Below are 26,693 nucleotides of genomic sequence, written 5' to 3' on the forward strand. Positions count from 1 at the left end.
ATGGCAATGTCTTGGCCACCTTTTCTTTATTGACACTGAGGTTCATCCTTTGCATTAAAAAATTCAAGATACTGGCAGTCTGCATTAGGAACATCCATCAGGGATGCCATGTTAACAGGTGAATAATTTCTTAATGTGAGGGTATAAATACAGAAAAATTGCAAATAGTGTATTTATTTGTGAGGTACGGTACAGCCACATATCTGTATATTGTCAACAAACGTAATTGTATCTTTGGTTAATCAATTATGATTTGATTGAGGTGGAGTTGAGCTTTATTGAACTAATGCAAGTCCTTTATAAAGTGTTTTTTATTTTCTGTGTGTTTCTAAAATATATTTGCACTGCTGCATTGAAACCTATCATCCTTTTCAACAGAATCTGTTTTTCATTAAGCGAAAACAACATTAAATATTATCTCTCTGTCTGTTAAGAATCCAGAAGTCTTACATTGGTTAATGTTTGTAAGGTCCTCTATTGGCTATTTAAACTCACACTTCAAAGACTAACACTACAAGTATGGGGCTCAAGAAGCTGGTTAAAAGGGTTACAGCAGGATTTACCTGCAGAGTCCGTTTTCTGTGGTGAAGTTGTGACCTGGTCAGCATTGTTAACCCTTTACATTTTGTAGCAAGAATTACATTTGAAACTCTATGCGTGTGTCTGCGTATTTGAAACCTAATGTTTTCTTTAATTTCTTCCTCTTTTTAATTTACCCCTTTTCTTCTCACTCCCTTTTTTTCACTCGTGCTCTTTATTTCTTCTCACTTCATACCTATTCTTTTGCATCTTTCCTACCTCTCTTCCTTTGGCTCTGTAGATCTGGAGGCCAGTTGCATCACACATTGACCGTCAACACCAACACAGACATCAGCATCAAAAAGGAACCGCCATCTCCAAATCGTGAACGTAACACCAACACCCCCCTCTCCTCCTATCAGCACCAGACGAAGCTTGAAACTATGGGCCGATCACCTGTCGACAGCCTAAGCAGCAACGCTAGCTCCTTTGAAGGCAACGACAGGGATGATAACCGCAGCGACTACAGCTCAACTCTCGGACTCTTGCGGCAAAGCACAGAGTCTGATGGTGAAAATTCATCCATAAAGCGCATGCGACTGGACAATTGGGTAACATAAGGACTCCCTAATACCATTTAGCCACTGTCTGCTCTTAGCCCTGGGGGTAGTGGGCACTGAGGGCCAAGGGGAGGGTGTTGTCATTGAGGGTGTTATTGGGATATGTCTAATTATCTACTGCCTGAAAAGTAGCTTTAGTATTTAGTAGGCATTTCTTGTACTTGTAAACCAGGCAATGTTTGCAGGACATACTATACGTTATGGTGACCAGCAGCTGAAATCGACCTTTATTGCCGCTATGTGTTATTTATTTCTAATTATCTTTATATCCACTCTCAATGGTATTCCCCCACCGATTCATTTTCCTCTAACTCATTTTACATGGAGATATCCCAGCAACAAGTCTAGGAAATGGAAAACGTTGTGCTTTACAAATACCACATAACATATAAAGTGGCAGTGTAAAGCTCATTGTGATTCCCATTGCTCGTGATGAGATATTCTCTAATGAAGCCATGTGACCTTTTTCTGAAGGGATTCAGAAAGTAACATACACATAAACATGCCAAACATTATTTGCATTAAACGTTAGAAATGACGGGTGTTTAAGAGTGTGCACATTTTACATCCTCTGTTAATTTTCCAGCCCCCGCTCTAGTGTGTGCGATTTAGAAAATTGTCAGTCTGTGGGTAGTGTCTCTCCCATCACAAGAAAGCCTGTAATATGTATTGAGCCTGCAGAATTGAATTGGCACAACTCTGATTTGTGGGCTGCAACGCCAACAAACAGGCTTCAACCTGTAATTCTGTTATACACACTCTCTTTACAAATAGAACACAAACCTGTGTTCTCTATCACCGCAGCCTGCTGTGTAATTTCTTCCACTATGGTCAGTAATGGACATCTCTGATGCAGCTCAAGGACTTCTTTCACCTAAATTGGACCGATTTTGATTTGATAGCATCTCTAGTGGGAACCTCACCTCTGGTCTCTGAAGGCACTCTGCCCCATGCCCTCGCGCACCACCAGGCAGGATTTACCATACGCAGTAGGTGGGGTGTACTATTGTGCACTACTTTTGAACAGGAAGCCATGTCTTAAAAAAAGGCCTCATTGGCAGGGAGAGTTTTTAATGCAGGTCATTTTCTCCCTTCTAATCCTCGCTACCCGTTGTTAACGTGGGACCCATATTTGGCACCATTAACGGACTTGTTTTTCAGCAATGGCGCCTCAATAATTCAACTAGAAATACACATACATTAATTTTAAACAAGTCTTTTAAGCTACGGGTGCTTTTACGATCACGCAAACATGAAAAAAGGCATTCAATTAATCATGACATAGAGACGAATAACAACTTTTATAGCTACACCTGTACTACTAATTACCAAAATGGTCACGTACTGTGCATCGGTTTCCTGTTTTTCCTCTGAAACTGATGTTTAAAATGTGACTTTATTTCGGAGGTACAGTGTTCGACTCGAGCGGCGTTTCACGTTTTTCTCAGGTAACGAAACAGTTCAGTGTTATGAGGATGCCACTCCATACCTCCGAGCACACCAAATAAATATTTAGTAGGGAAAACCTCTGATCATATCGTTTGAACGTTGCTCAGTTTTTTATCACGTGACCACCTGTGGATGCTTGGTGGATCTTGCTTACTGCGATTAATCACGTGACTGTTGCTAGACCGAATAGTTTGAAATTATAAGATTTTCTGTGTTTCTGATGCACACAGTTTCTATTCTCTAGGTGACTTGGACTGCTCAAGCTGCAGTTGTGGTGACGTTCACAGTGACAAGAACGCACTTGCAAACCACGTGGCTTTCTCTGCAATCGCTTCACAGCTGCAATAGCACCTTTGTCCAGGACATGCTGCTTTTATAAGACGGGGATTCGTATGTAATCCAAACATTGCCTATTTACATTCTACATTCTACGTTCTTGTGCAGTATCTCTGTATTTATAAAAGTGAGACACTTGATTTAATTTACCAACATAAACGTATTTCTGTGATATTGTGCTGGGCCTGTTCAGCTCTGCTAGTAGGCTTGGTAAGTGGTATATTGCGTACAAAAATGCACACCACCTTGAGAATACCATTAAACATTGCACTTACGAAGGCTGAGCATACATTGTTCTACTAATTTAAAATGCGTTTGCCCTTAAAATTATGAGATTTAGAAACCACCTTTTTTTTAAATTTTTTTTTTAATGTCAGGGAAATATATAAATGTATAATCCTATATATGCACCTATTTTGGCATATACTTACTTATACATGCATATTATTTATATGCAGAGCTCGATTTTTGCATGTACCTTCTATAGCTACATCATATTTCATCTGGTTTCAAATAAAAGATGGGTAGCTAGAAGAGGAAATGTATTCCTTGATCTACCCTAAGGGGTCACTGAGTATAATTTATTCCAAGTTTTCGGAATAGCCTTACAAAACACATTTTAATACAGTGAATCTTAGTGGGAGTTACTTGCATAGTCCGTGGTTATCTTTAAAATGTGGTGTAGTTGAGGCTCTCGAAGACCCATGACTAGCTAGTCACATTTGAGCAGAGCAGCTGGCCATGCAACTTTTATTAATACAGTTATGGGAGTTGTTCCTTGACTTCAGTAGTATTTAGCAGCCCAACGCCATCACAGTATGGAGTACGTGTATTGGAATGCGGTTGTATGGTTGCCAGGGCAGACAACAGATGTGTTCCCCCTCATTATCCACAATTAATATTTTTTTGTTCAGATTAACATCAAAGCATAATACCCTTTAAGTTTGCAAACGTATGGTCCGTGTAGTTGGACATTATATAGCAGAACGCCACCAGTTTACAAACGATTCAAATCAATTAAGTTGCGTTTGCTTGTTAGTGTGGCCATTAGACCTAGTCTACAAATCCAATACAATCCATGTGGACGTGCAAATGTCTAGATAAACCTACATCTGCTTTGTGATGTCTAACATATCTGCTAGGCGGATGTGTACTTTGATTCCCCTATGCTATCATCCTTAAGATACGATTACAGAGCATCAAACGACCTTTGCTCAATTGTTAACTCAGTGTGAGGCAACCAAGTAGAAACTCTCCCTATCCTGTCTAATTTAATGGGTTGTACAATGAGTAGCATTTGATTGGATAGACTTATGTTAGCTATGTTGGTTCATTGGTCTGGCTTTCTCGGTATTTGTGATATTCCTTGATCCGTTTTCCTTCAGATACCACTTAGTTTGCATCACTGCGTTTTGGGGTGTGAATGACGAAAGGCATTCACCTACTTTCAAATGCCATCCTTGAGGCATGCACAAGGCAGGCACACCAGAGTTTGTAAAATAAGAAAGTGCTAACAAGAGGGGGTTTTCAAGTCTCACAATACACACCTCTGCATAGTCTGGTTGGTAACCGCATTTTAAAATGGCAATTGCAGAACATTTCTCTTGATCGCCATTAGAGCATTTCAAATTACCATTACCTGCAATACGCTCATCATTAGCCACATTTCTGAATTTCCCTTAGTCTCAGAACATGTGCATTTTTCATCTTTTCTTTCGTGACTCATAATGTGCAACTTGCTTTCCACTTGAAGCATACTGTTGTCCTGATCACAGCAGCACCAGTGTGGGCACCTACCCAAACCAAATATTGTGAAGATTGCTATAGTTGATTCTGTATATCACTGTGGCTTTAATTATTGGTGCCTGTCTGATTTTGAATTTTTTATGTATTCTGCATAGACCTCACGCATGCATGATGCACTAATCAAAAATTAGGTAGGGGGTGCAATGGAATTATCACTTTGCATGTTGGTAAATTAAATCAATTATTTTCTATTTGTAAAAGTGGAGATACTGCCAGTGTTCAGCGATCTTGAGTTTGTGAACTAATCAACAGGGGACACAATTTGTGTCAAGCACTGCCAGTAATATGAGCTCCCTGAAATGTTTGAGATTGCTGCCATTTTCTGCCTGTGAACTGCCAAACTCACCTATTTATTTTGCGTCTACTACAATGGGCAGCAGTCTTCTTTCTGTCAGCGAAGATACAGCATGCGGGCACTCGAGGACCATTCCATCAACCAATGCTGATCTCACCATTTTATAAATGCTTCACCATTGGGCTTTTCAGTCATCTGTGATTGCACGACGACTCTTCTAACAAGAAACCAGCCCAACACACATTCTTGCTCCACATACAGCTGAAGGAGACACCAACGCTGGGAGCTTCCCTTTTTTCAACTAAATCAATTGGTGTATGTCCATGTAGTTTGTATGGAGCAGGCTCCCTCTCAGTCCTGGTCACCTAAAGATCCAATGGACTTGAATGGGCCTGTTCAAAAATAGCAGTCTTAGCCCTGCAGCTTGACACTTTAACACAAACCCTTTGCTGATTGTGACTTGAGACGAGTGGAGAGAACAAGGACAATGGCATTAAACTGGCAGCAAGCAGCAAACATTCCAGAGAAAGGTGACAAAGCAAAATGGTACCCCAAGAAGGGTAATGAGGCTGGCAGGTTTCTCCTGTTATTTCATCTGTGTTTTTTTTATTTTGTGAAATGGATGAGACATTAGGGCCTCAATTTCTCACCTATAAGGCAGATGGCATCGGCATTGGTTTCACTATATTGGTGAACTTTTTATTTAGTTTCACAGACTTTTAAATTAAAACTTATTAATTTTCAGGACAAATAAGAATGACAATCTAAGAAACGAACACCCTTGTTTTTAACCTATATAAATATTTGTTCTGGTTTTAATTTTATTTCTCGTACTCTGTGCTGTTGACAGTTACATTGTGTACATTTTTTTAATTTGGAAGTTTGCCTTGTGTTTAGTTTCTGTTTTTATTTCTTTGTTTCATTTTTTAAGGGGTGTTGCAAAAACATTGCACGATTTAAATGAAAGGAAAAAAGTAAATGCTGCAGTTTTTAGAAGAGCAGAGAGAAAAAAGGAGCGTATTTATTCTAAAAGGCTATACACGTGTAAGATGCATGAAGAAACATTTACAAAAAATATATACAAAAAAGACAAAAAAGTGTAACCTCAACAAAGTGTAGCGTTTAAAATTTAAACAATGACAAAAAATAGCTAATATATTGTGTTTGGCTGGTTCGCTTTTTGTTTTTAATCGCCCTTTTATGTTTGATTTTTGGAGAATGAAATACAGTTGTGTATATTTTCATATAAGAAGTATGCACTGATATATATATTGCTTTTTAAACTTGTGGTTACTTACCAAAGTCTTGGATTCTGCCTTTTCTCTCCTGAAGCCTATGGAATCCTTATGTGTGTTTTGCGGTTGGACATGGAGTTCCCAACTATCCAAAGCACCTCTGGTCCTGTATCAGTTATCCAACAGCAAGTTTCCTCCCATCCCATCCCATTCCATTCCAAATTCCAGCTGCCAGCTGGCCACCTAATCTCAAACTTTGCTTTCTGCTTGTGGGAGGTCAGGTACATTTGCAAGTAAATTACAATCAATGTGCACTCTATCCAGAAAAGGAAGTCCTAGTTAACTGTTTAACAGAACAGGTGGCAAACCACTGAATGAAGAGAAAGTCCTCATAGGAGCAGGAATAACCTCCCTCCCTCCCTGCACGTGTATTTATTACATTCTCCAACTAGATACAATGAAATTATTGTACCACCTGTGTCTTGTAAATGGGGGTCTACACATTACTTTTCATGTATATGTGGTTTAAATTATATTGCTTTATACTGTTATGTTACTGTTAACCGCTTAAGTTTGAAAATTATTAGAACAGCAACACACAACAGGAAAACGTGACCAGTTATTGCACATTGTTTATATCATGATTATTTATCCTGTGTTGAAGGAGGTGCCACAAGAAGTTTTCAGGAGCAATTTACATGAAAGTAGTAGTGTTACCTCGACAGACATAGAATTTCACATTGCTCTGTCCCTGTTTGCAAGTTCAATTTCAAAACCTCACCCTTTGAAATCATCTAAAGCATTTAGAAAAGTGTGCAGTTGATTGTATCTATAATTGGGGTGTGCATTCAGTTTTTGTTGCTCCCTTTCAGCTGCTGCCAAATTGTAAAATAACAAGAGCAGTGCAATAAACAATATTTATTTTAACCCATTTTTCATTTGCTCACAGAAGATGAAATAACTTATGCAACACTATTTTTTAGGTTTTTATGATGTAGGTTAACGTTTCGTTGCAGAAATCTTACTATACAAAATAATTTAAAATCTGTGAAAAAACAATAGTTGGTTTATCTGCCATCCATTTAATTCAGCGCTATTGACTGAAGCCCAGAATCCCCATCAATCACTCAAACTATGCAAACAGAAGAGCCAACCATAGTGAAGGCCACATCTTCTTAGTAGATGCATTTTTACAGAAATGTAGAAGTGTAACCACCTTCAGCGAGATATATTCCCCTGAGGGCTTCTTAGTGACACAGGTAAGAGAGACGAAAAGGTACAAGAGAAAACATGGAATAAAAGAAAATTCCAGGGTTCTGCCAGTTTACACCTCTTCTTTCTCTTGCTTTGCGCCTTAACTTTCCACAACACCAGAGTTCCAGGGCAGGAGAGAAAATGCAATATTCCCAAGTTGTGAGGTCTTACCAGTGGATTAGTACATTCGAGTTCCACTGGAGTAATGTCATAGTAGGAGGATACAGCATTTAAGAACATCTTTATGTGCTGGTGGCTTTCTATGTTAGTCAAACACAGCAAAAGAATACCTGCTCGATCAAGCAATGCTGGCCAATAATTCAAACTTTTTTCCAATTAACCACTTCTATTGCATTAATTTTGCTCATCTGAAAGACGCAGTCCCCTCCCTTTTTAAACTTTAAAGCCTGGCAGTTGATTGGATTCCCATGAATAAAATACGAACTCTTTGGCGACTGGGTAAAAAAAAAGTATTTTTATGTTAGTCTTTCCAACCTATCTGTACATTTGTTTGTGGAACTACTTAGCTGGGCTAAATGTTTCCACTGCCAGAGGCTTAACTGTTTTTACTAATATTCTTTGTTGCAGAGTCTAGCAGGTAAATGGGAAACTCGGTGTAGATTATGGCATGTTAATTCAATATTGATTGTTGACTTGGTCAGTTACGTGCTTTGCTTGCTCACTGAGGTAATTTAGTCCTACGTATAAAAACATTGCTTCCTTTTTGCTTTACAGTTTTAATACATTTCTTCTGTGACATAATCATTTGATTTCATTGCTCGGGTTGAGGATTACAAGTTTAAAAATGTGTACTGCCCAATGTAGAAAGTGGAGCAAACTGTTTAACCAGATGGCCATTTGTTCCACTCAAGGCAAATTTCTGCAAATAGGTTAGTGAATATTTTGTATCTGCTTACCTGCAGCTCAAACTTCATCACCTGACATGCAATTGGTAGGAAAGCCACCCCAACACAAACGTTATTCCTTATGGCGCTATGTACATGTATGGCATGTACTGCCGAAAACCAAAGCAGGGTTGCACTCTCCATCCTCTTCTTTCTTTCTTTCATCCTGTTATTCATTTTCTCTCATTACCTTTGCTTCATTACGTTTTGTACATGCGTTGCGTCTCCTCACCTACCTCTTTCAGGCCCCTTCTCCATCAGTTTGTCTGAAGCCATGATCAATGCGTAGAAATGCTTTTTCTCTTGCAGTGCTCCCTATCTTTCTCTCTCATGCCCCTTCACTCTATCACACTCTCTCTGTTGTAGTATTTAACCGGCTACTTGTAAATAGCGAGTTTCGATATGTTAGCAATGGTAACAGTACAGGAAACTGTTTTTTGTTGTATTGATATGAAATGAAATTATATTTTTGTCAGAGTATATTGTAATAATACTGACTTTGAACTGTACAGCTTTTGTTGTTTAATCACTGTTTCCAACCCCCACCTCTTCCTTGTCCTTCACGCCCTTAATTTCCTAACTCCGATTTAAGAAAATATGTACTGAGTTTAGATTATGATCTAGGTGGCAGAGGTGCAACTCCCACAGAAACGCCTAATAAACAATTTAATTAGAGTCCACTAAGAGATAGCACAAACATGTTTATCCCAGAAGCAGATGTATCAACCACTTTCTCAGGGGAAACCTAAGTCCACCCTGTGAAAAGAGATAACATTGGTGTTCTCTTGGTACATAGCAATATTGCTCCTTCTAAAATTGCCAATTTGCCCACAAAAAGGCAAAGCAGAATAAGAAATGGTCTCTGTGATGACAGCAACAATATGTTCTAGTACTGAAGCCAGCACAGAACACCTAGTTCCTTTTTCGTGCAAAAGCAGACATTACACTAGTCGCTCTGTTTGACGAAGGCATCGGTTTGTTGAGAATGGCCTTCTGTTACAATAGTTGTTTTAAACAGAGCAGCCATCGTGCATAATTTCAAACTGACACCAAAATTGAGAGTTGGAGTCTGAAAGGTATCGGTGCTGTGTGTCTGTAAATGCAATGTTTACAAGAGCATTTCCTCAGCAGGGACACTGAAATACATCTTAAGTCAGGTACCTACGTTTCCCCCTGTAAAGGTGGAGGAATGAAAAACGTAATTGAAAGCTCTGAAATTGTTTCTGAGAAATCAACAGGTCAGACTAAGTTAAAAAGATGCATCCAAAACGTAAAATCTTCTCATCTTGACAACATGAGTACATATCAAATTAACAGTGTTTAAGGAAAGTGTCTATGATTGCAGTCCTCAGAGTTGAGCAGAAATTCGGTTTCGAGAAAATGCCCTAACGGACTGTTGACCTCAATCTGTTGCCTCATTCTCATTAATTCCTCAATCAAAATGTTGCATCTCTATCCCTCTGTGGTAAAAGTTTTATTTCTGTACCCCATGCTCTCACCTTTTCTGTACTCTTCTTTTAGGCGTAGTTAATAATATTCAAGCGACCAGTTACTTTTGAAATTGTAGAAAGAAGTTTTTAAACTAAGAGTATATTGTATTGCTTTTTCAAGTGCCACTTGTTCTCTTAAAAAGAAGGGCCAGTGCAATGTAGCTTGAATGCAAACATTTTGAATATAAATCGTTCCCAAGTTATAAACCATAATAAGTGCAAGTGTGTTTCTTTTGGCCACCGGGTGGCACTGTTAGACTAGATTTATTTCATGACAGGATTTATATCTTGCCGTGTGCTTCACGTTCTTAGAATTCTGTGCAGCTCTGTGAAGACAGGGTCTGATTCTTACCCTAAAGTAGGTAATGCAGAATAATTGCAATTTGACTCCTCCCACTCAGTTTAAATGTACAATGACTAGTGAAAAAGTAATTGAGAAACGAGATTAGCTATCAATCTTTGAGGTCATTTTCAGTATAGTCAGGCAACAGTGGCACCGGTTAGTTGATTGTCCGATAATGCACAGAAATATACTTGGAGTTTAAAAAGTTGGAGCCCATTGGTGATATGTGGTGTCAAGCTTGCACTTGCAGTCATGACATTGCTACTAACGCCCTGTTTCTTACACTGAATTGTTTGCAGAGCTGTCTGCATTGTTCCCGTTGAGTAAAGTAAGCAGAGCATTTCAGTGTCCTCACTAATTTGTTGCATTTTTGCCAGTTGGTAATCTGCTGAAAAATCCAAATAAAATTTGCCTGCTGGTTTGCACACAGGGAAGAGAGCCGGTGCTTTTATCCACAATACTTTGGCTGTGCAAATGCAACTAGTTTTCCTTGCAATGTGTATGCAAGATCTGCCACGTGTTCCTTGACTGTGAACATATGGTTTGCAGTCTTTAGATTTAGAGGTTTGGGTAGCATTTTCTGGGCTACGTGCAAAGGCATTGTCTACAAATATAAAAATCTTAAAAATATAAAATGTATGCACTATAGTAGTTTACGAAATACTCTTTTTAGTGAAATTGTTGACAGATAGAGAATTAGTGCATGAGTGGTGGAAGAGGAACGGGGTGACGCTATAAGCGCAACCCTCTCTTGCTCGCTCATATTTGGTAAAACGTCGAATTGTACAAAAGGAGTGTGTGCACTTTCCACTAGTTATTTATTGTTCTGAGACGATTCTAAAATATACACTATGTATTATAAATATATATTTTTACCCTACTCTTCTGCCCTTTTTTATGGGAGTTTAGCACGTGTGGCCTAGGGTGTAAACGGTCAAACCTGGAATTTTGAGCTGCTCTTTGCATACGCATAACTTTCACTTAATGTATGTATATTGAACTCTACTCTTTGAATAATGAGAAAGAGAACATTCAAAGAATAGACACTTGTGGAAGTAATGCCCATGCTCAGGAAAGCTTGGTGTTTGACTGGGTTCGTTTGAGCATGATAGTGCCCATCGGCTGGGTAGAGGAGGTGAACTTGGGACAGACACAGGGGATCGGGGGAGGGGGAAGAGCTGCTTGCTGGATCCCTCTTTCAAGAAGTGAAGGCTTATGGTTGCCAAAGATGATCTATTCTTGCCATGGAGAGGCCACCATTGCAGGAATTGCATAATTTCATCTTTGAGGACCAAGTCACATTTTAGCACTGTCGAACACCACAAGGCTTGGCCTTTCCCTTAAAACCCTCCTTGAGTGTTTCCACTTGGATGAGTTCTAACTCAACCTCTCAAGCAATCTTGTCCCCTGCCTCCTCTCCACCACACCCTCCCACTACACCGGAGAATCACCAAATCCCAAAGAGATCTATTTCTCACTCTCCCCACCCCCCACCATTCTTCTCCTTCTTCGTTTCCCCATTCCCCTTAGCAGCACGTGTGTGAGGCGTCTGTTTCAATATTTCCTTTTTTGTGATGTATGGTGATGCATTATTGTATATTACACAATAAGATGAAAGAAACATGAAGTTCTTCATGAATTTTGTTTGGAAGCTCTTTCACTATATTTGTTGTAAAGAGGTTTACTATTAAAAAATACACGTTTCTCATATGTTTTTGCTTGATTGTTTCTTTCTCATCTTTGAATGTTCTGCATTGTTTGTGGTTATGCCACACATCGTCAAGTCCCTTTTCTGAATGCTGGCAGAACGTGAATATTACACATAAATGATTCAACAAATGACATCTGATCCTGGACAAATGCCTGACTTATGCACGAACTGGCAGAATAATCTAGACTCACCAAGGCTGGAATAGAATTCATAAGCCTTACTCTGCTTGCATTAGCAATAAAGATATGTTTGTCATATTTTTTCCACAAGATATCTTGTGATGTCGGAAGTACAGTGTCATGAACAAATGTCTCGCTCTCCTGCAGATATGGATCAAGGTCCGAGTGCTGTGCAGGTGTAAATGATGTGATGGGTCACATTTGTAACACCTTTACTGTCATTACAACAGGATTGCAGTGGCAGTTTGTAAAGGTGGTAGTAGCAGCTCAATGACCGAGAGCACTGATGTGAAATGCGTGTAAGCAATAATTATGACACAAAACATTTTGATCTCCATCATTGCATTTCATGGCGTTTGTATAGTGAAGAGCTCTTGCAATAATGTGTGCGTTTGGACAAGCGATTAATGTGTTTTTTTTTAGTAGCTATTCCTCCCTCAACCATATCCACGCAGATCTCATTCAATTCCTTGAGAGAAAAGTGGGTTTACAATCCCAATTCGCCAGCAATAACACACTGGTATTTTCTACTTGACAGCCTGTTTTATTATGAAAAAGAATGAGAAAATAACAAATAATTAAGTTCTTATGCAGGGCTATATGCCGGATTACTCCTGCTTCTTATTAACTCAGTAATCATCTCTACCTAATTTGATCATGTACAATTGACTAGGCAATGATGACTGAGTCATCGTTGCTGAAGTTTCAACCCCTGACTGCAGGTTGTACACACATGTCGGATGCAAGTACTTAACTCGTTGGCCAGTAGAGTTCATTAGCCGCACACCAAGCCTGGATGGCAGTCATACAATCGGAGTTGAGAGGGTTAGGAGGAGGAGGAGGTGGTAGAGGGAAGTTTGAAGGAAAGCAGTGTGTCATCTGCAGAACACTGGAAATGAAGAGAGGAGGGGATCAAGTAAGAAAGAGGGGTGAGATAGATATTGAAGAGCTACAGTGATAGGATAGAGCCCTGGGGGACACCACAAGTTGAGACTGAGGTGGTGGAGGAGTAAGGGCCCAGTTCCAGCTCGGAAGGGCTGTTAGTGAGGAGAGAGGTCAGCCAATCTAGTACCCGATCCTTGATGCCATGGGTATCATAGAGCCATTTTATGTGGATAGAATGGTTGACCGTGTCAAATTTGGAGGAAAGACAGGAGAATGAGAACAGCAGGCGAGTAGTCCAGATTTGCGAGCATGTCTTCACAGGTGTTCAGGAGACCAGTTTCCATGCCTCTGGATGCCTGGAATCCAGATTGCTGGTCATGGAGGCAACCCACAAGTTCAGTATGAAGGTTCAGTTCGGGCAAGACCAACTTCTCCAAGAGTTTACCCAGGAAGGGGTTAGTGGAGATAGGGCGATAATTAGCTTGGCAGGAGGGGTCAGCTGACTTTTCTTTGGGAGAGGGTGCACAAGGGAGTGCTAGAGGGAAAGAGCAAGTGGTGAGGGAGTGGTTGCAGAAATCTTCAAGAGCCGGGGTCGGAGGGGAGATATTTTCCTTAATGGTTCTAGAAGAGCAGGGGTGCACCTGTCTGGATGAGACCTTCATAGAGCGGACAATTTTAGGGACCTCATTAGGTGTTATGGGCAGGAGGGAGAGGGCGAAAAGTGCAGGGGGTAAGGGAAGAGCCAAGGGGTGCTGGCAAGCTGAATCAGGATTGGGGGTGGGGGTGGGGGTTGGAGCTGGTAGAAAAATGATATTACCTTTCTTGGTCGACTGGCCCCCAATTCAGGGTTCCCCGGCAGGGTGCCCATCCCTTTCCGGAGGGAAAAGCTGAAACGCATGCCAGCCAGTGCTCCGGGATGGCCAGGGGTGTGCCTGTCTCACTTGTTGGTCATTCGTTCCCTAGTTCAACGGCTGTCTCAGGGAGCCCCAGCAGGGTCATCATCCCTCCACAGAAGGAAAAGCTGTAACGCAGTGCAGCCAGAGCTCCAGGACAGCCAGTGGGGGCTGCCCCCGGTGCTGGTCTCCCATGTGGGTTGCGCTTCCCCAGGCCCAGCTGTAGTACCAGGGAGCCCCGGCAAGGTCTCCATTCCCCCCAGGAGAGGGAAAAGCTATAACGCGGCGTAGCCAGAACTCTAGGACAGCCAAGGGTTTTGCCCCCAGCCTTGGGCGCCTGTCTGCCATGTCGGTTGCCTGTCCCCAAGCCTAGCAGCATTCTCAGGGAGTCCTCATCCCTCTCCGGAGGGAAAAGCTGTATTGCAACCCAGCCAGATCTCTAGGACGGCCAGGGTTTTCTCCCCCAGCCTTCTGCATCTGCCTCGCACATTGGTGACCTTTCCCCCCAGCTCAGCGGCAGTCACAGGTAGCCCCGGCAGGGTCTTCATCCCTTTCCCCGGAGGGAAAAGCTGTAACACAGCCCAGCCAGAGCACTAAGATGGCCAGGAGTGCTGCCCCTGACTTGGGCGTCTTCCTCACACATGGATATACCGCTCCCAACCCAGCATTGGTCCCAGGGAGCCTCCTGCAGGGTCTCGATCCCTCCCCAAGGGTAAAGCTCTAATGTGGCCTGGCCAGAGATCCTGAACGACCCCATGCACTGTGACAGGCAATGGGTGAAAAAGCCCCCTAACCCCAAAATGTTTTCTCAGGTTCCTTAGTGCTCCTTACTGCTGCCCAGAGTTGGAAAATTGCCCTATATTGTTTTTGCCTTTCTTGGAGGCATATGGGTGCAAAATAGCACTAATTTGCCCCCAAAGAAAGCAAAGCAACAATATCCATATTGTTGGCATTTTTGGGGGGTGAGGCTGGGTGGCAGATTGGCCTGGGGGTGTGGAGGCCCACCCAGGAACCCACCCCCAAGATCAGATCGCATTTAAGGGGTTAAATAAAAGCAAGTTGAATATGATACCTACTCGTACGTCCTATCCCCTTTCCTCCATACTGTATGGGAGTCCCACGCTTTAAATTTAGAGGCGCGTGGGTGTACGCACCCTGGGAGCATGCACTCCCCTGACTCTGCCCACCGACGCCAATCCTCAGTCTTCTTTTCCACGTTGACGGGAACTGACCACTTTCACCAGTGCTCCTGGGTTTGGCTTCAGCCTTGTAATTCCACATGCTCTTCACCGAAAATTGCCTTTTGGTCTTTAATCGGGTACTCAGTCCTCGGCGCCACGCTCCTCCCTGGCGCGTGTTGAAGTCATCGGGCTTCAGCAGGTGTCCAGCCTGCGACTGGCTCTTCCACCATCTGACCCCCACGCCCTTTGACACCTTGGCCCCGACCACGGCTGGGAGGGTTGTACCGTGTGTGACGCGCTTACACGGCACGCTCTGAAAAACAGGTTAGCTCGGTGGAGAGAGCTCTTCGAAGGCTCGCCTACAGAGGACTTGAGGAACTTCGTCAAGCACAAGTCAAGGCCCAAGGTAGGGCCACTGTTTTCAACTGCACCTCACAATTGAGCAGGAGAGACCGTTCAGGCTCTAAAACTAGCACAGGTACCGAGGCTTGCCTAATACCGGACAAATGTCTGAGGGGACGCCTGTATGCAGCACTATCGGCGATAGGAGCAGAGGGCACAACGCCTACCAGGCTCCTTCCCGAGGTGCAGGGTAGGCCTCAAGCTCCACTGCCAAGAGTTCAGGAGGAGGCCGGGCCCAGCGCAGCAAGCACCACAATGCTGGCATGGAGCCTGCCAAAATGGCCGCCGCGCCAGACAAAATGGCTGCTTGTCCGGTGCCACCCCCCTTTTGGGGAGCACGTGAGGGATCGAGTTTCTAGGTAGGACTGGTCTTCACCAGGTACGTTGCCTACAGCATATCCTTCAGCGTCGCAGGGCAGATACACCCCGCATGCAGCAAGGCAGAGTATGTCCAGGCCTCAGCAACCTCAAGGCCTGGCTCCTACTCCCGCACCACCTAGCGCCCCACTGGCCTGTGAGGAGAGGTTTTTTAAAAAGTTCCTCACGCTCAGGAGGTCCCCTCAGATGGGAACCATCCTTCGGGATGTAATCAGGGACATACTGCCTCCAGTCCTGCCACTAGCGCCTACGATCATCCCGCCTATGGCTCCAGCGCACACGGGCCCCCCCACAGCCCCAGCTACCCACTCCGGGGCCCACGGTTCCGGCCCCCCTGCTTCCTGCAGCCCAGATGGTTCCATACTAGCCTCCACAATACCCTTTGGCCCCGGTCAGCAGACCTCAGCGCCTAGTACTCCTCCACCTGCTCCAGGCCAGGAGGACACCCTGGTGGACACAGATGATTAGGAGGACCCAGACATAACATCTTCGGCCAAGGCATTCCATAAATGACTCACAAGCCTAGCCGAATACTTTGGGCTTCCACAACCTGAGGTTAAACAACCAGAGGTGGGCTCTGGCGGAGGTTCTCACTCTATGCCACGCGGCTAGAACGGGTGTTCCGATGCAAAAGGACATTGTAGCCTTGGCCAGAAAGGGATGGCTTAAACCCCATTCGGCACAGACTACCAATCGGCACCTCAAAGCCAAGTCCAGGCAACTGGAGGGGGGATCCACTCTGGCTGTCGACACACCTTCAACCACACTCCTCAGTGATTGCCGCGGCCTCACTCTACTCCAAGCCGCTGTCTTCCTCGGCTACTGCGTCCTCTGCGCTTCTAGGCGAGGACGAGAAAATCTTGGAGGCATATGGCAAGAAGGTCTATTCCAGTGCCTCGCTGCACCTTCATCAGTCGAATGCGGACGCCATGTTTGCTGCTGTAAATCAAAGGCTTTAGCTAGAAATATCCGACTTACTTCCGTTGCAGTGTCAGGCGTGCTTCCAGGCGGGGCTGGCAGAAGCAAAAATGGTGGCACAAGACATCATGGAGTCCACTGTGGCTCATATAGACGCCTCTGGCCGTGCCATCTGCCGTGCCATCTGAATCGCCACAGACATGAGAATATCTGCCTGGCTATGGACTACCAAGTTCAACCTGGACGTCTCGGAGCGCATATTGGACGTTTCGTTCGAGGTTGGCAACCTTTTTCATTCCACCACCAATGAGGAACTTGATAAGAAAAAAACAGTTTCCAGACTGCAAAATCCTTATCTATCCTCCCGAAGTCCATGCACAAGACCTACAGCCAGACACACCAGCGTACCAACAAGGGGTCATGCCTTCGGCAGGTTCTGGGTCTTCCAGGAACGAAGGTCAAGACAGCCGGACCGTTCTCAGAGTCTGCACCGCTGCAAACAGGAATGTATACTAATTGACCTTTTCACAATTGATCTCTGGAGAATTGACCTTGGGAGAATTAACCTAATTTTAAGGGTCTATTAGGACGTATATGTACGGGGGAAACCATCAGTAACCCCCCCCCCCCAATCCCCTTATATTATTTATAATCCAAAACCAACCCAATACATATATAAAATAACTAAAATAATATAAAGTTCAATTGTGCAGAAGGTCAATTAGGACCACTATAATTAGGTCAATTTAGACAAAAGGTTAATTGTAAAATGTCAATTTGGGTAATACCGCAAACAGCACAAGGCAGGGAATAAGGGTTCTTTCAGTCCCCCTCCTCAGCCTCAGAAGGAAAGAAGGCATGACACGCCCCGCCGGGTCTACATGTCTCCACTTCCGGGGGGACCGCATGCTTGCCCTTCACACACAATATTCGCGTGCGAGGTTCACAGACCCCTGGATCCTCTCAGTAGTGTCCACGGGCTACCGCCTACCTATCGCTTCCTCCCCTCTTTCCTCTCTCTCCTCTGCTTCCACAGATTGGGACAACAACTCTGGCGGAAATTTGATCGCTCATAGAGCGTCCGGCAGTGGAAGAAGACCCAGCCTCCCAGAGGGGTATGGGTCTCTATTCACAGATTTTCGCCATACATAAGAAGAACCAGGCTGGCCTGAGCGTTGTGTTGGACCTTTCCACCTTGAACCTTTTACCCCAGCGCTTATTGCAGAAACACTGTGCAAGGGGGACTGGATGTGCTCTTCGTCCTTTCTGAGGTTCAGGATCATGGGCTTTCATTTCCAATACAAGATTCTACCCTTTGGGCTCAACTCTGCCCCCAGGGTTTTTACCAGACTCATGAACGCGGTGCAAGCCCTTCTCAGGTCCCAGGGTCACCACGTCTACCCATACCTTGACGACTGGCTCACCAGGGCGAGATCTCCGGAGGCAGTCCATCACACCTCGTCCGCCCTCATGAATGCGCTACACAGATTGGGTTTGTCTATCAATCTCAAGAAGTCTCAGCTGGAGCATACACAGAATCTCACATTCTTAGGCCTCATTTGGAATGCAAGTTCAGAGAGAGTTTTCCCCTTGGAGGACAAGATCACAGCCATCAAGAGGGCCTCGGGGCATTTTTCAGCAGACCCATCACCTCTGCATGGTGGTACCAATACCTACTGGGGATCATGGCGGCATGGCTACTGGCAGTGCCTTACACCAGGCTCAAAATGAGATGATTGCAGCTGCACTTCACAGCTTACTGGAATCAGGAGATGGGTTCCCAGACGGAACTTATCAGCAACCCTCCCCATCTCCACCAGGACCTAGTCTGGTGGAGCATGGACTACAACTTGAGGATAGGCGGGTCTTTCAGGCAACCTACACTGCAGTTTACCCTCACCACGGAGACTTCCCTGGAATGCTGGGGAGCCACTCTGGGCAGCCACAGTGTGCTCAGAGTTTGGTCTCTTCAGGAACAGGAGGCCAATATCATTTGGCCAGAGCTGTAGACGATCTGGCTTGCCATCAGAGCCTTCCTGCAGGTGATCAGTGGCAAGAGTATCCTCATTCAAACGAACAACTCCTCCCCCCGCCCCCCTATGCACCTTGGCAGTCATCATGTGGGCTCTGAAGAACAACATAAACATGAGGGCCATTGAACTACTGGGGGAGTCCACCGGGAGGCAGACAGGCTCAGCAGACTGGGTGCAGACAATTACGAATGGCAGTTTGAATGAACAGGTCCTTCAGTGGATCTTCAACAGATGGGATCCTTCACAGGTGGATCTCTTTGCCACCTGGTCCAACAGTTCTGGCAGGGACAAGGCTCGGGCTCTTTGGGTGATGCGATGCAGATGCACTGGGACAACATGAAATCCTATGCCTTTCCTCCCGCTCTGTCACAGTCTAACTTAGACATCATACAGGGTGCTAGGAGCAATGCTACTAGCAGCCAGTACAAGAGCAAGTGGACTAGGTTTTGTCACTGGGTAGAATCAAAGGAAGTCGATCCTTTGACTTGCACCTTGGACGACGTGCTGTCCTTCTGAGAACACCTTGCACACTCGGTCGTGCAGGTAGACACATGCCACACCTATCTGGCGGCCATTGGAGCCTACAGGAACTCGGAGGAGGTGGTCTTTTCCTCCTCTAACTCAATAGTTAAGACACTTGGTGGGACTCACCAGGCTCTACCCACCTATGAAGCATCCACACCCAGTGTGGGACGTCAATGTAGTTTTGGTTACCTTGAGCCAATGGCGTCCGCGGCCATCAGGCTGGCCACCATCAAGACAGGCTTCTTGGTGGGCCTAACATCTGCATGCAGGGTCAGTGAAATCCAGGCACTGGTGGTTTCAGAGCCCTATACTACCTTTCATAAGGACAAGCTGGTCCTAGAACTCATCCTGCATTTCTACCTAAGGTAGTCTCCTTGTTTCACCTCGATGAAGAGATAGTGCTACCTACTTTCTTCTCAGACCCCAAGGACGAGGCACAGATGTGAGCTGCACTGTCAAGATGTGAGGCATGCTCTAAAATTCTACCTGGACTGAACCGTGGCAGGTCATCAGTAAAGTGGCTACATGGGCCACGCCTTCGGCCGTCGGCAAGCACTACTGCTTGTCTGCCAGCTCTAGATCGGACGCAGCGTGAGGTCAGGCAGTTTTAAGGAACCTGTTCTCTGAGGAGGGTCACCTGTCCACCGTGGGGCTACAATCAGTTGTAATCACCCATACAGTATGGGTGAAAGGGGACGGGACGTAGGTGTAAATAGAAGTTACTCGCCGTAGTGACAAACCTATTCCTAGTCCATATTCCCCTTTCCTCCATACATCCACCATCCTCCCCTTAATATAATTGGAGCGGAGCATGAGCAGAGGGTGAGCAGGCGTCTGTGGACTGCAGTCTTTCTACAGTGCTGCCAGTGGGAAGGGTGAGCAGTCGTCTGCAGTTTGCTGCAGGAGCAGCAGGAGCAAATGGAGCCTACCGGCACGACTGAGACCCAGCCTCCACAGTCTGTAAACTCAACAGAGGCCTCTGCGAATACTACGGAGCACCTCGAAAATACTCGATAGTAAGAAAATCAAACCAGAACCTTGTCTGAAAAAATCGAAGGAGGTAAGGCTACCCCCTAAGACAATTGTTGCCATCCCCTCGATTAAAGGGATGGTCTAGTAAAAAATTTTATTTAAAAAATAGATAGGCCACATAAAAATAAAATACTAGCATCCTCCGTTTTAAAACTTCCTATGTAAAATTTTGAGCTATTCAAGCTCAAAATTCGAAAAAGCAAGCACAGGGGCGCAGCCATTTTGTGAAATGGAGGCCCTCCTGTGCTGGCTTTTGCTTTTGCGGCACTAATGAAGGAAAAGCCAGCCAGCTGTAGTAAACAAAGTCTACCGCTGGGTGGCTTTCCCTTCATTAGTGCCGAGACTCGGAGGACACGGGCCGGAGACCAGAGCAGGAAAGCTGCAGCTGAATCTCGGTAAGTGCTATTTATTTTTTTTACAAAAAATAAGCACTAGCTGCGTTTTTTTTTCTAAGTTTTTCCGAGTTTTTTCTAACTTAGAAATACAACCGCAGCTTTAAAAACGTTGTATTTATGTTTGCGGTCGCTTTTGAAGCAACCGCAAACATAAATACAACGTTATTGTGTCGGAAAATGCTGCGGTTTTTCTTTCCAAGTTTCTCAGGCTCCTCCGGCTCGGAGGAGCCTGAGAAACTTGGAAAGAAAAACCACAGCGTTTTCCAACACAACCTCGTGTGTTTCTGCCTGCTGTGGCTATCACTTTGGGTCTCTGGTACTCCCAGGAGAGCACCGGAGACCCAAAGTGAAAGCCACAGCAGGCAGAAACACACGCGGTTATGTTTACATGCCGCGTAGTGTTTCTACCTGCAGCTGATTTCCCATTTGGGGTTCTCGGGCCCCCCCGTGGGGAGCCCGAGAGCCCCAAATGGAAAAGCAGATTCAGGCAGACACAACGCGGTTGTTTTCCGCAATGCCGCGTTGTCTGCCTGAATCTGCTTTTCAGGCAGACACAACGCGGTTGTGTTGGAAAACGCTGCAGTTTTTCTTTCCGAGTTTCTCAGGCTCCTCCGAGCCAGAGGAGCCTGAGAAACTTGGAAAGAAAAACCGAAGCATTTTCCAACACAATAACGTTGTATTTATGTTTGCGGTCGCTTCAAAAGTGACCGCAAACATAAATACGTTTTTAAAGCTGCGGTTTTATTTCTAAGTTTTCCGGGCTCCTCCAGCTCTGAAAACTTAGGAAAAAAACCGCAGCTAGTGCTTATTTTTTGTAAAAAAAATAAATAGCACTTACCGAGATTCAGCTGCAGCTTTCCTGCTCTGGTCTCTGGTCCGCGTCCTCCGAGTCCCGGCACTAATGAAGGGAAAGCCACCCAGCGGTAGACTTTATTTACTACAGCTGGCTGGCTTTTCCTTCATTAGAGCAGCAAAAGCACAAGCCAGCACAGGAGGGCCTCCATTTCACAAAATGGCAGCGCCCCTGTGCTTGCTTTTTCGAATTTTGAGCTTGAATAGCTCAAAATTTTACATAGGAAGTTTTAAAATGGAGGATGCTAGTATTTTTTTTTATGTGGCCTATCTAGTTTTTAAATAAAAAATTTTACTAGACATCCCTTTAATACAAACACTATGAGTACTCTGTACCCACTGAGCCCTATGACCGTCTCTATGCACAGTATGGAACAGAACATTGTGGATTCTCCCACTGTCGTGAATCAGTCATCTACTGGCTCTTTAACCTTTTCAAACACATCGATAAATACTTCCATTAACGTTTTGGACAATTCCGGGCCGGCAAACGTAACAATGACCATCTGTGAGACAGAGCCTGTTGCGCCCACACTTCCTGCTTTACCTGTATCTCTGGTGCCATGGCTCCGCGGCTCGGCGGTCTCCGACGCCCCGGTGCACCCAACAGGGCCCCTTCTGGTCTCTTTGCCCGCCGTGCTGGCGGCTCGCTCCTCTTCATCCTGCAGCCCGTCCCCCGCCTGGCAGGCTCTGCCTTCCCGTCTCGCTAATGAGACGAGGGGTGCCTCGGTTTTGGCTGTCGGAGGACGGCCGGCCCAGGCTCCTGTGCTGACTGCTTCGGGCGGCGGATTCGGGGTCTGCTCCCCCAGGAACAAGTCCGCTTTGACCGAGGCGGGGGCTCCTACGATCAGTGAGTGGCGCCCCTCTTCGATTCGGGCGCTTGTGACGCTGTGTCCAGCGAGCATCCCCAGGATGCAGAACTTCCACATTCAGTCAACACAGAACACCAATTCGCTGTTGCCAGAACCGGAGGGCCCCATGAAGGTCTTTCCTAAGGTCACAACTTCACCATCAATTCCAACGAGAGTTGTGATGGCGGCCCAATTTCATGCCTCGCAAGAAGTATCAAGAAACAGTAACATTCACTCGGTCCCCCAGTCCTACCATCTATAGTCCGGGACAACGATCCCGCACAGGAGAATGCTGAAATAGCAGTTTCAGCGCCCTGCTCAACCCTTAAGGGCCCCTGCTGCAACCGTGGATCTCCAGCGCTTGTGCGCCTACGGCTAAGCTGACAAATTTCACCATTCCTCATTCAGAGCAAGGTTCCGTGCCTCAGTTAGAAATCCATGATTTCCAAGAGGCTATTAAGCAAAACAATAAAAGGAAAAAAAACGACAACAAACGTAAAACAAAAATCAAGTAGACTAAAGAAAGCAGGGAAGCCAACTCTACGGGCCCCACTTCTCTCCAGTGCACTAAAAGATTTCATAAATAAGCAGTACAAAAGAAAGTTGGATCGGACTAAAGAACTGTCAGTTGCAGAAATCCTGGAAGCTATTTAGGACCTCTCACCTGTCAGCAAAGCAAGGAAACTAATGTCGGGGATCCTAAATCAGGCTCAGATTCAAACAGCCATCCAAAATCAACTAATTGGATAATAAGAGGCGTTTATAGCGCCCAGAATCGACGCGGTACCCAAAAGGGTCTCAGCAAACTTAAATAATGAGGTGCCCTCGGTTAAAGAATCAAATAAAGATTTGGAATCGCCGGGAGTGATTCTTAATTTGGACGACCCTAATTTAACTGGTACTCAAAACAATCCAACATTGGAGGAAAGCACCTCTGATTCAAGCAAGTCGACCAGCACCAAATAATCTGGGCCAACGCACGGAAAACTAACATCTTCCACGCCCATAAGTGGCACCGAACCTAAAGCTTCTGCATCATCGCTTCAACCTGCAATACGGCCTTCTCCCGATCGCCTGAACCTGGATGATGGTCTGACTCAAATAGATGATCACACCATACTCACCGATCCAACACACTCCACGACCTCAATCCCCTCCAAAAAACCAAAGACTTATTGAAATAACAACTTCAGGAAACAAGGACTCGCCTTCTAAGAAACAGATCTTCCAATAATCATGTCAGCAATTACAATAGCTCTATCACCATTTGGAAAGACAGCACTGTTTTAACAGCAATGATGCATAGCAAACTGATCTTTGTTGAAGGCTACATTACAGCATTGGACCAAAGAAGTAAAGAGCAGAGAGAGATGTGGGACTCTTAAGTTGAGCCTGTTAGAAGATCTACTACATTGTCTCAAACCAGCTATGCCAGATACTCTGGAAAAAGAAACTCAGACCTAAGTCCTGTTAAATCCATCCGAACTGGCTCTGGTTTTCAAAAGACAAACGGAAAGGCCCCCACAACCCGCTTTAATATCGGAGTATCGGCCAAAAACCAGAGAGCAGCGGAAAATCAACAAAAGACTATACCAAGCTCTAAAAGCAAACCATTGCTGAAAATCACAACGGTCAGTGAATCGGACTCCGATGGCGTACAAACAGTGTCGGCCCTTGATCCCCTGATGTCTGCCAGAACCAAACAAAAAGATTTATCGAAAGAAAAACCAACATTGTCTTAGAAAAAACAAAGTCACAATAATTCAGTTATCTGCATCTCCACCTCTCCCAAGACTACAGAAGAATTTATAGCTCAAAGTTTGCTGATGTACCTAACCCAACACTTGGACTTAATAGAGGCAAGTGCATCGCAATCAGTAACTTCAAATGAACGCCTGTTCAAACACCGATCCACTCAACCCGCGCCTCAGTTGGGGAAAGCACTCTCTCTGCTACAACGACTCAAATAGAACATAAAGTCACCAATTTGACATCGGACACATCGAAACAGAACCAGCTAAAAGTATCGCCAGCTTCATCTAACCAAACTAACCGAAGTATTAGTCCACCGAGACGCCTAATGGAGGACCAGTAAAATCAAGAGGCCTGTCTCTGCCATCGACTCGTCTCTTTAAAATTGAACAAAAAACTTCTAACGACCACTATATGATTCTAAATAGAAACACGGTTCTTAGAACACTAAAAAGGGTGAAAACTTTACAGAATCTCAAATCTGACGATTTCACTCTGATCGAACCGTATCACAGAAAGAACCAAGCAAAGGCCTACCTGCACTTGATGAAATACCGCAAGAAATATATGCGGAGCTAGCCCATTTGGGTTTTAACCTCTACGAGATTCCATCTACTAACTCTAAAGAATCGCCAAGAGACAATCACAGAAAATCGCCCAAAAAAAACTATAGATTTAAATCACGAACAGAAGACCTTTACAGATCAGCGAGAAGGGGAAGAAGCCCAGTATCAACAACAGCTCGAGAACCAATGGATCAACATCAGATGGACTTCTGACAACAATCCGCCTGAGGCATATCACAAAGAGCGACGAGAGAACAGAGCGTAGAGAAGACCTCAGAAAAAAATATGAACATGAACGGAATCAATTCCACTCAACAACTCCCCATATCCGTAACCAAGATCGGGGAGTATCTCTGCTAAATGAAAGGACCTAAAAAAAAACACGGAGCAGATCCCGATTGGTCCCGACAAATCAACAAAGAAAGACAAATGGAATTGGTTCCTTAACGTCCTAACCCCGGGGCTCAAAAGATAGCAAGCATCCGGGGGTGTTAAGTCAACGTCACTCACACCTCAACCAATCCAGCAAACAGCCTCGAAAGAAACTTTAAGTATAGCGTCATGGAACACTAGAGGTCATGTTCATCTTACCAAGCCTGACAGTCACGACCTGGGCTCTTATGACATCATATGCCTCCAGGAAACTTGGCTGCGGGAAAAACCGGCCCTAGATGGTTACTGCATTGAAATATCTCCAGCCTTTAAATGGCCTTTGGGTCGTCCTTCCTTAGGCTTATTAATAGCTACCCGCATAGGGTCCGGTATATCCATTACAAAGGTCATAACCAGCAGCTACGAAATTCTGGCCGTTTTGACCACGTGGAACTCTCCAACCCAAACGGCCAAGCTCCCAACATCAGACTCGGTAGCAATTCCGCAAAAGATTTCTACAGTGAACATGTGCGAGAAAGTGACCAGCACAATTGATGAAATTGCAAATAAATATAAATCTCCCAATATTTTGATCTACGGGGACCTCAACGCAGATTGTACTATGTACATAGCCGGTCAAGTGGCACAGCGAGTAGAGCGCTCGCTTTGACACCCGTGCAGAGCCTGTTAACGCAGGTTCGAATCCCGGCGGGGCCAAACTCCGCCTTTCATCCTTCCGAGGTTGATAAATGAGCACCACACACCGTGGGTAATAATAAGCAGCGCTCAGATACCTGAGGGTTCGTAGCGCTATATAAATGCCTAATTATTAATTATTATTATTATTACAACACGCCCAAAACAAAAGAATCTATCAACTCATCTGCAATAATCAGTGTACTTGCGTGGGGCTCCATTATGAAATCTAGAAATCTTTTTAATTCCGCCACTACCACAGATTCAGACATCTTGATACCAACCTGGGAGCGTGGCAGGTCATCAGCTACTCTTGATTACATCTTTGCTTCCGAACCTGTGTTTTTCAACATAGTGTCATTCGAAGTTATCAAAATGAAGCACAGCAACCATAATCTACTGAATCTTAAATGCAGAAGTAAAGGGAGCCAACTGCAATTCTACGAACCACTTATTGAGACAAACTCACAACAAACTCGTCTACGTATGATTGCTTCGGACGTTCGCAAGCTTACAGACCAACTTACCAACTTAATGTCTGACCCCGCATCGCAAAAAGGATCGGCTAGATCGAGCTATATTCCGCTTCTTCTTGCCTTTAAAAAACCCAGGAAGAACTTCAACAACCACAGTAATCAGCACACCCATGAGTACAATGCGGCCCTCGTCGCCAAATGCAGATTTGTAAGAAAATTAAAAAGGGGGGCAGTAACTTTGAATTTAGCCATACATTGGGAAAACCTCATGGCTGAAACAAGAAATTACAAGCAATGGTTGAGAAATTCGAGATGTCTCTTATACCAGTCGGACGCTGAAGAGA

General features: G+C 44.7%; 1 protein-coding gene across 10 annotated transcripts in view; it reads left to right on the forward strand.

The window, feature by feature from the left end:
- MEF2D (myocyte enhancer factor 2D) overlaps positions 1 to 11,962 on the forward strand; it is a 1,898,135-nt gene extending 1,886,173 nt beyond the window's left edge. For all 10 annotated transcript variants that reach the window (XM_069607157.1, XM_069607149.1, XM_069607151.1 and 7 more), the window contains one exon: positions 821 to 11,962. In XM_069607157.1, the coding sequence (XP_069463258.1) occupies positions 821 to 1,139 (319 nt within the window). In that variant the 3' untranslated portion in view covers positions 1,140 to 11,962. The remainder of the gene's footprint in view (positions 1 to 820) is intronic.
- The last annotated feature ends 14,731 nt before the right edge of the window (positions 11,963 to 26,693 follow it).

Source organism: Ambystoma mexicanum, chromosome 1p, assembly GCF_040938575.1.
Source record: "Ambystoma mexicanum isolate Mex_15411 chromosome 1p, UKY_AmexF1_1, whole genome shotgun sequence".
Lineage (NCBI taxonomy): Eukaryota > Metazoa > Chordata > Amphibia > Caudata > Ambystomatidae > Ambystoma > Ambystoma mexicanum.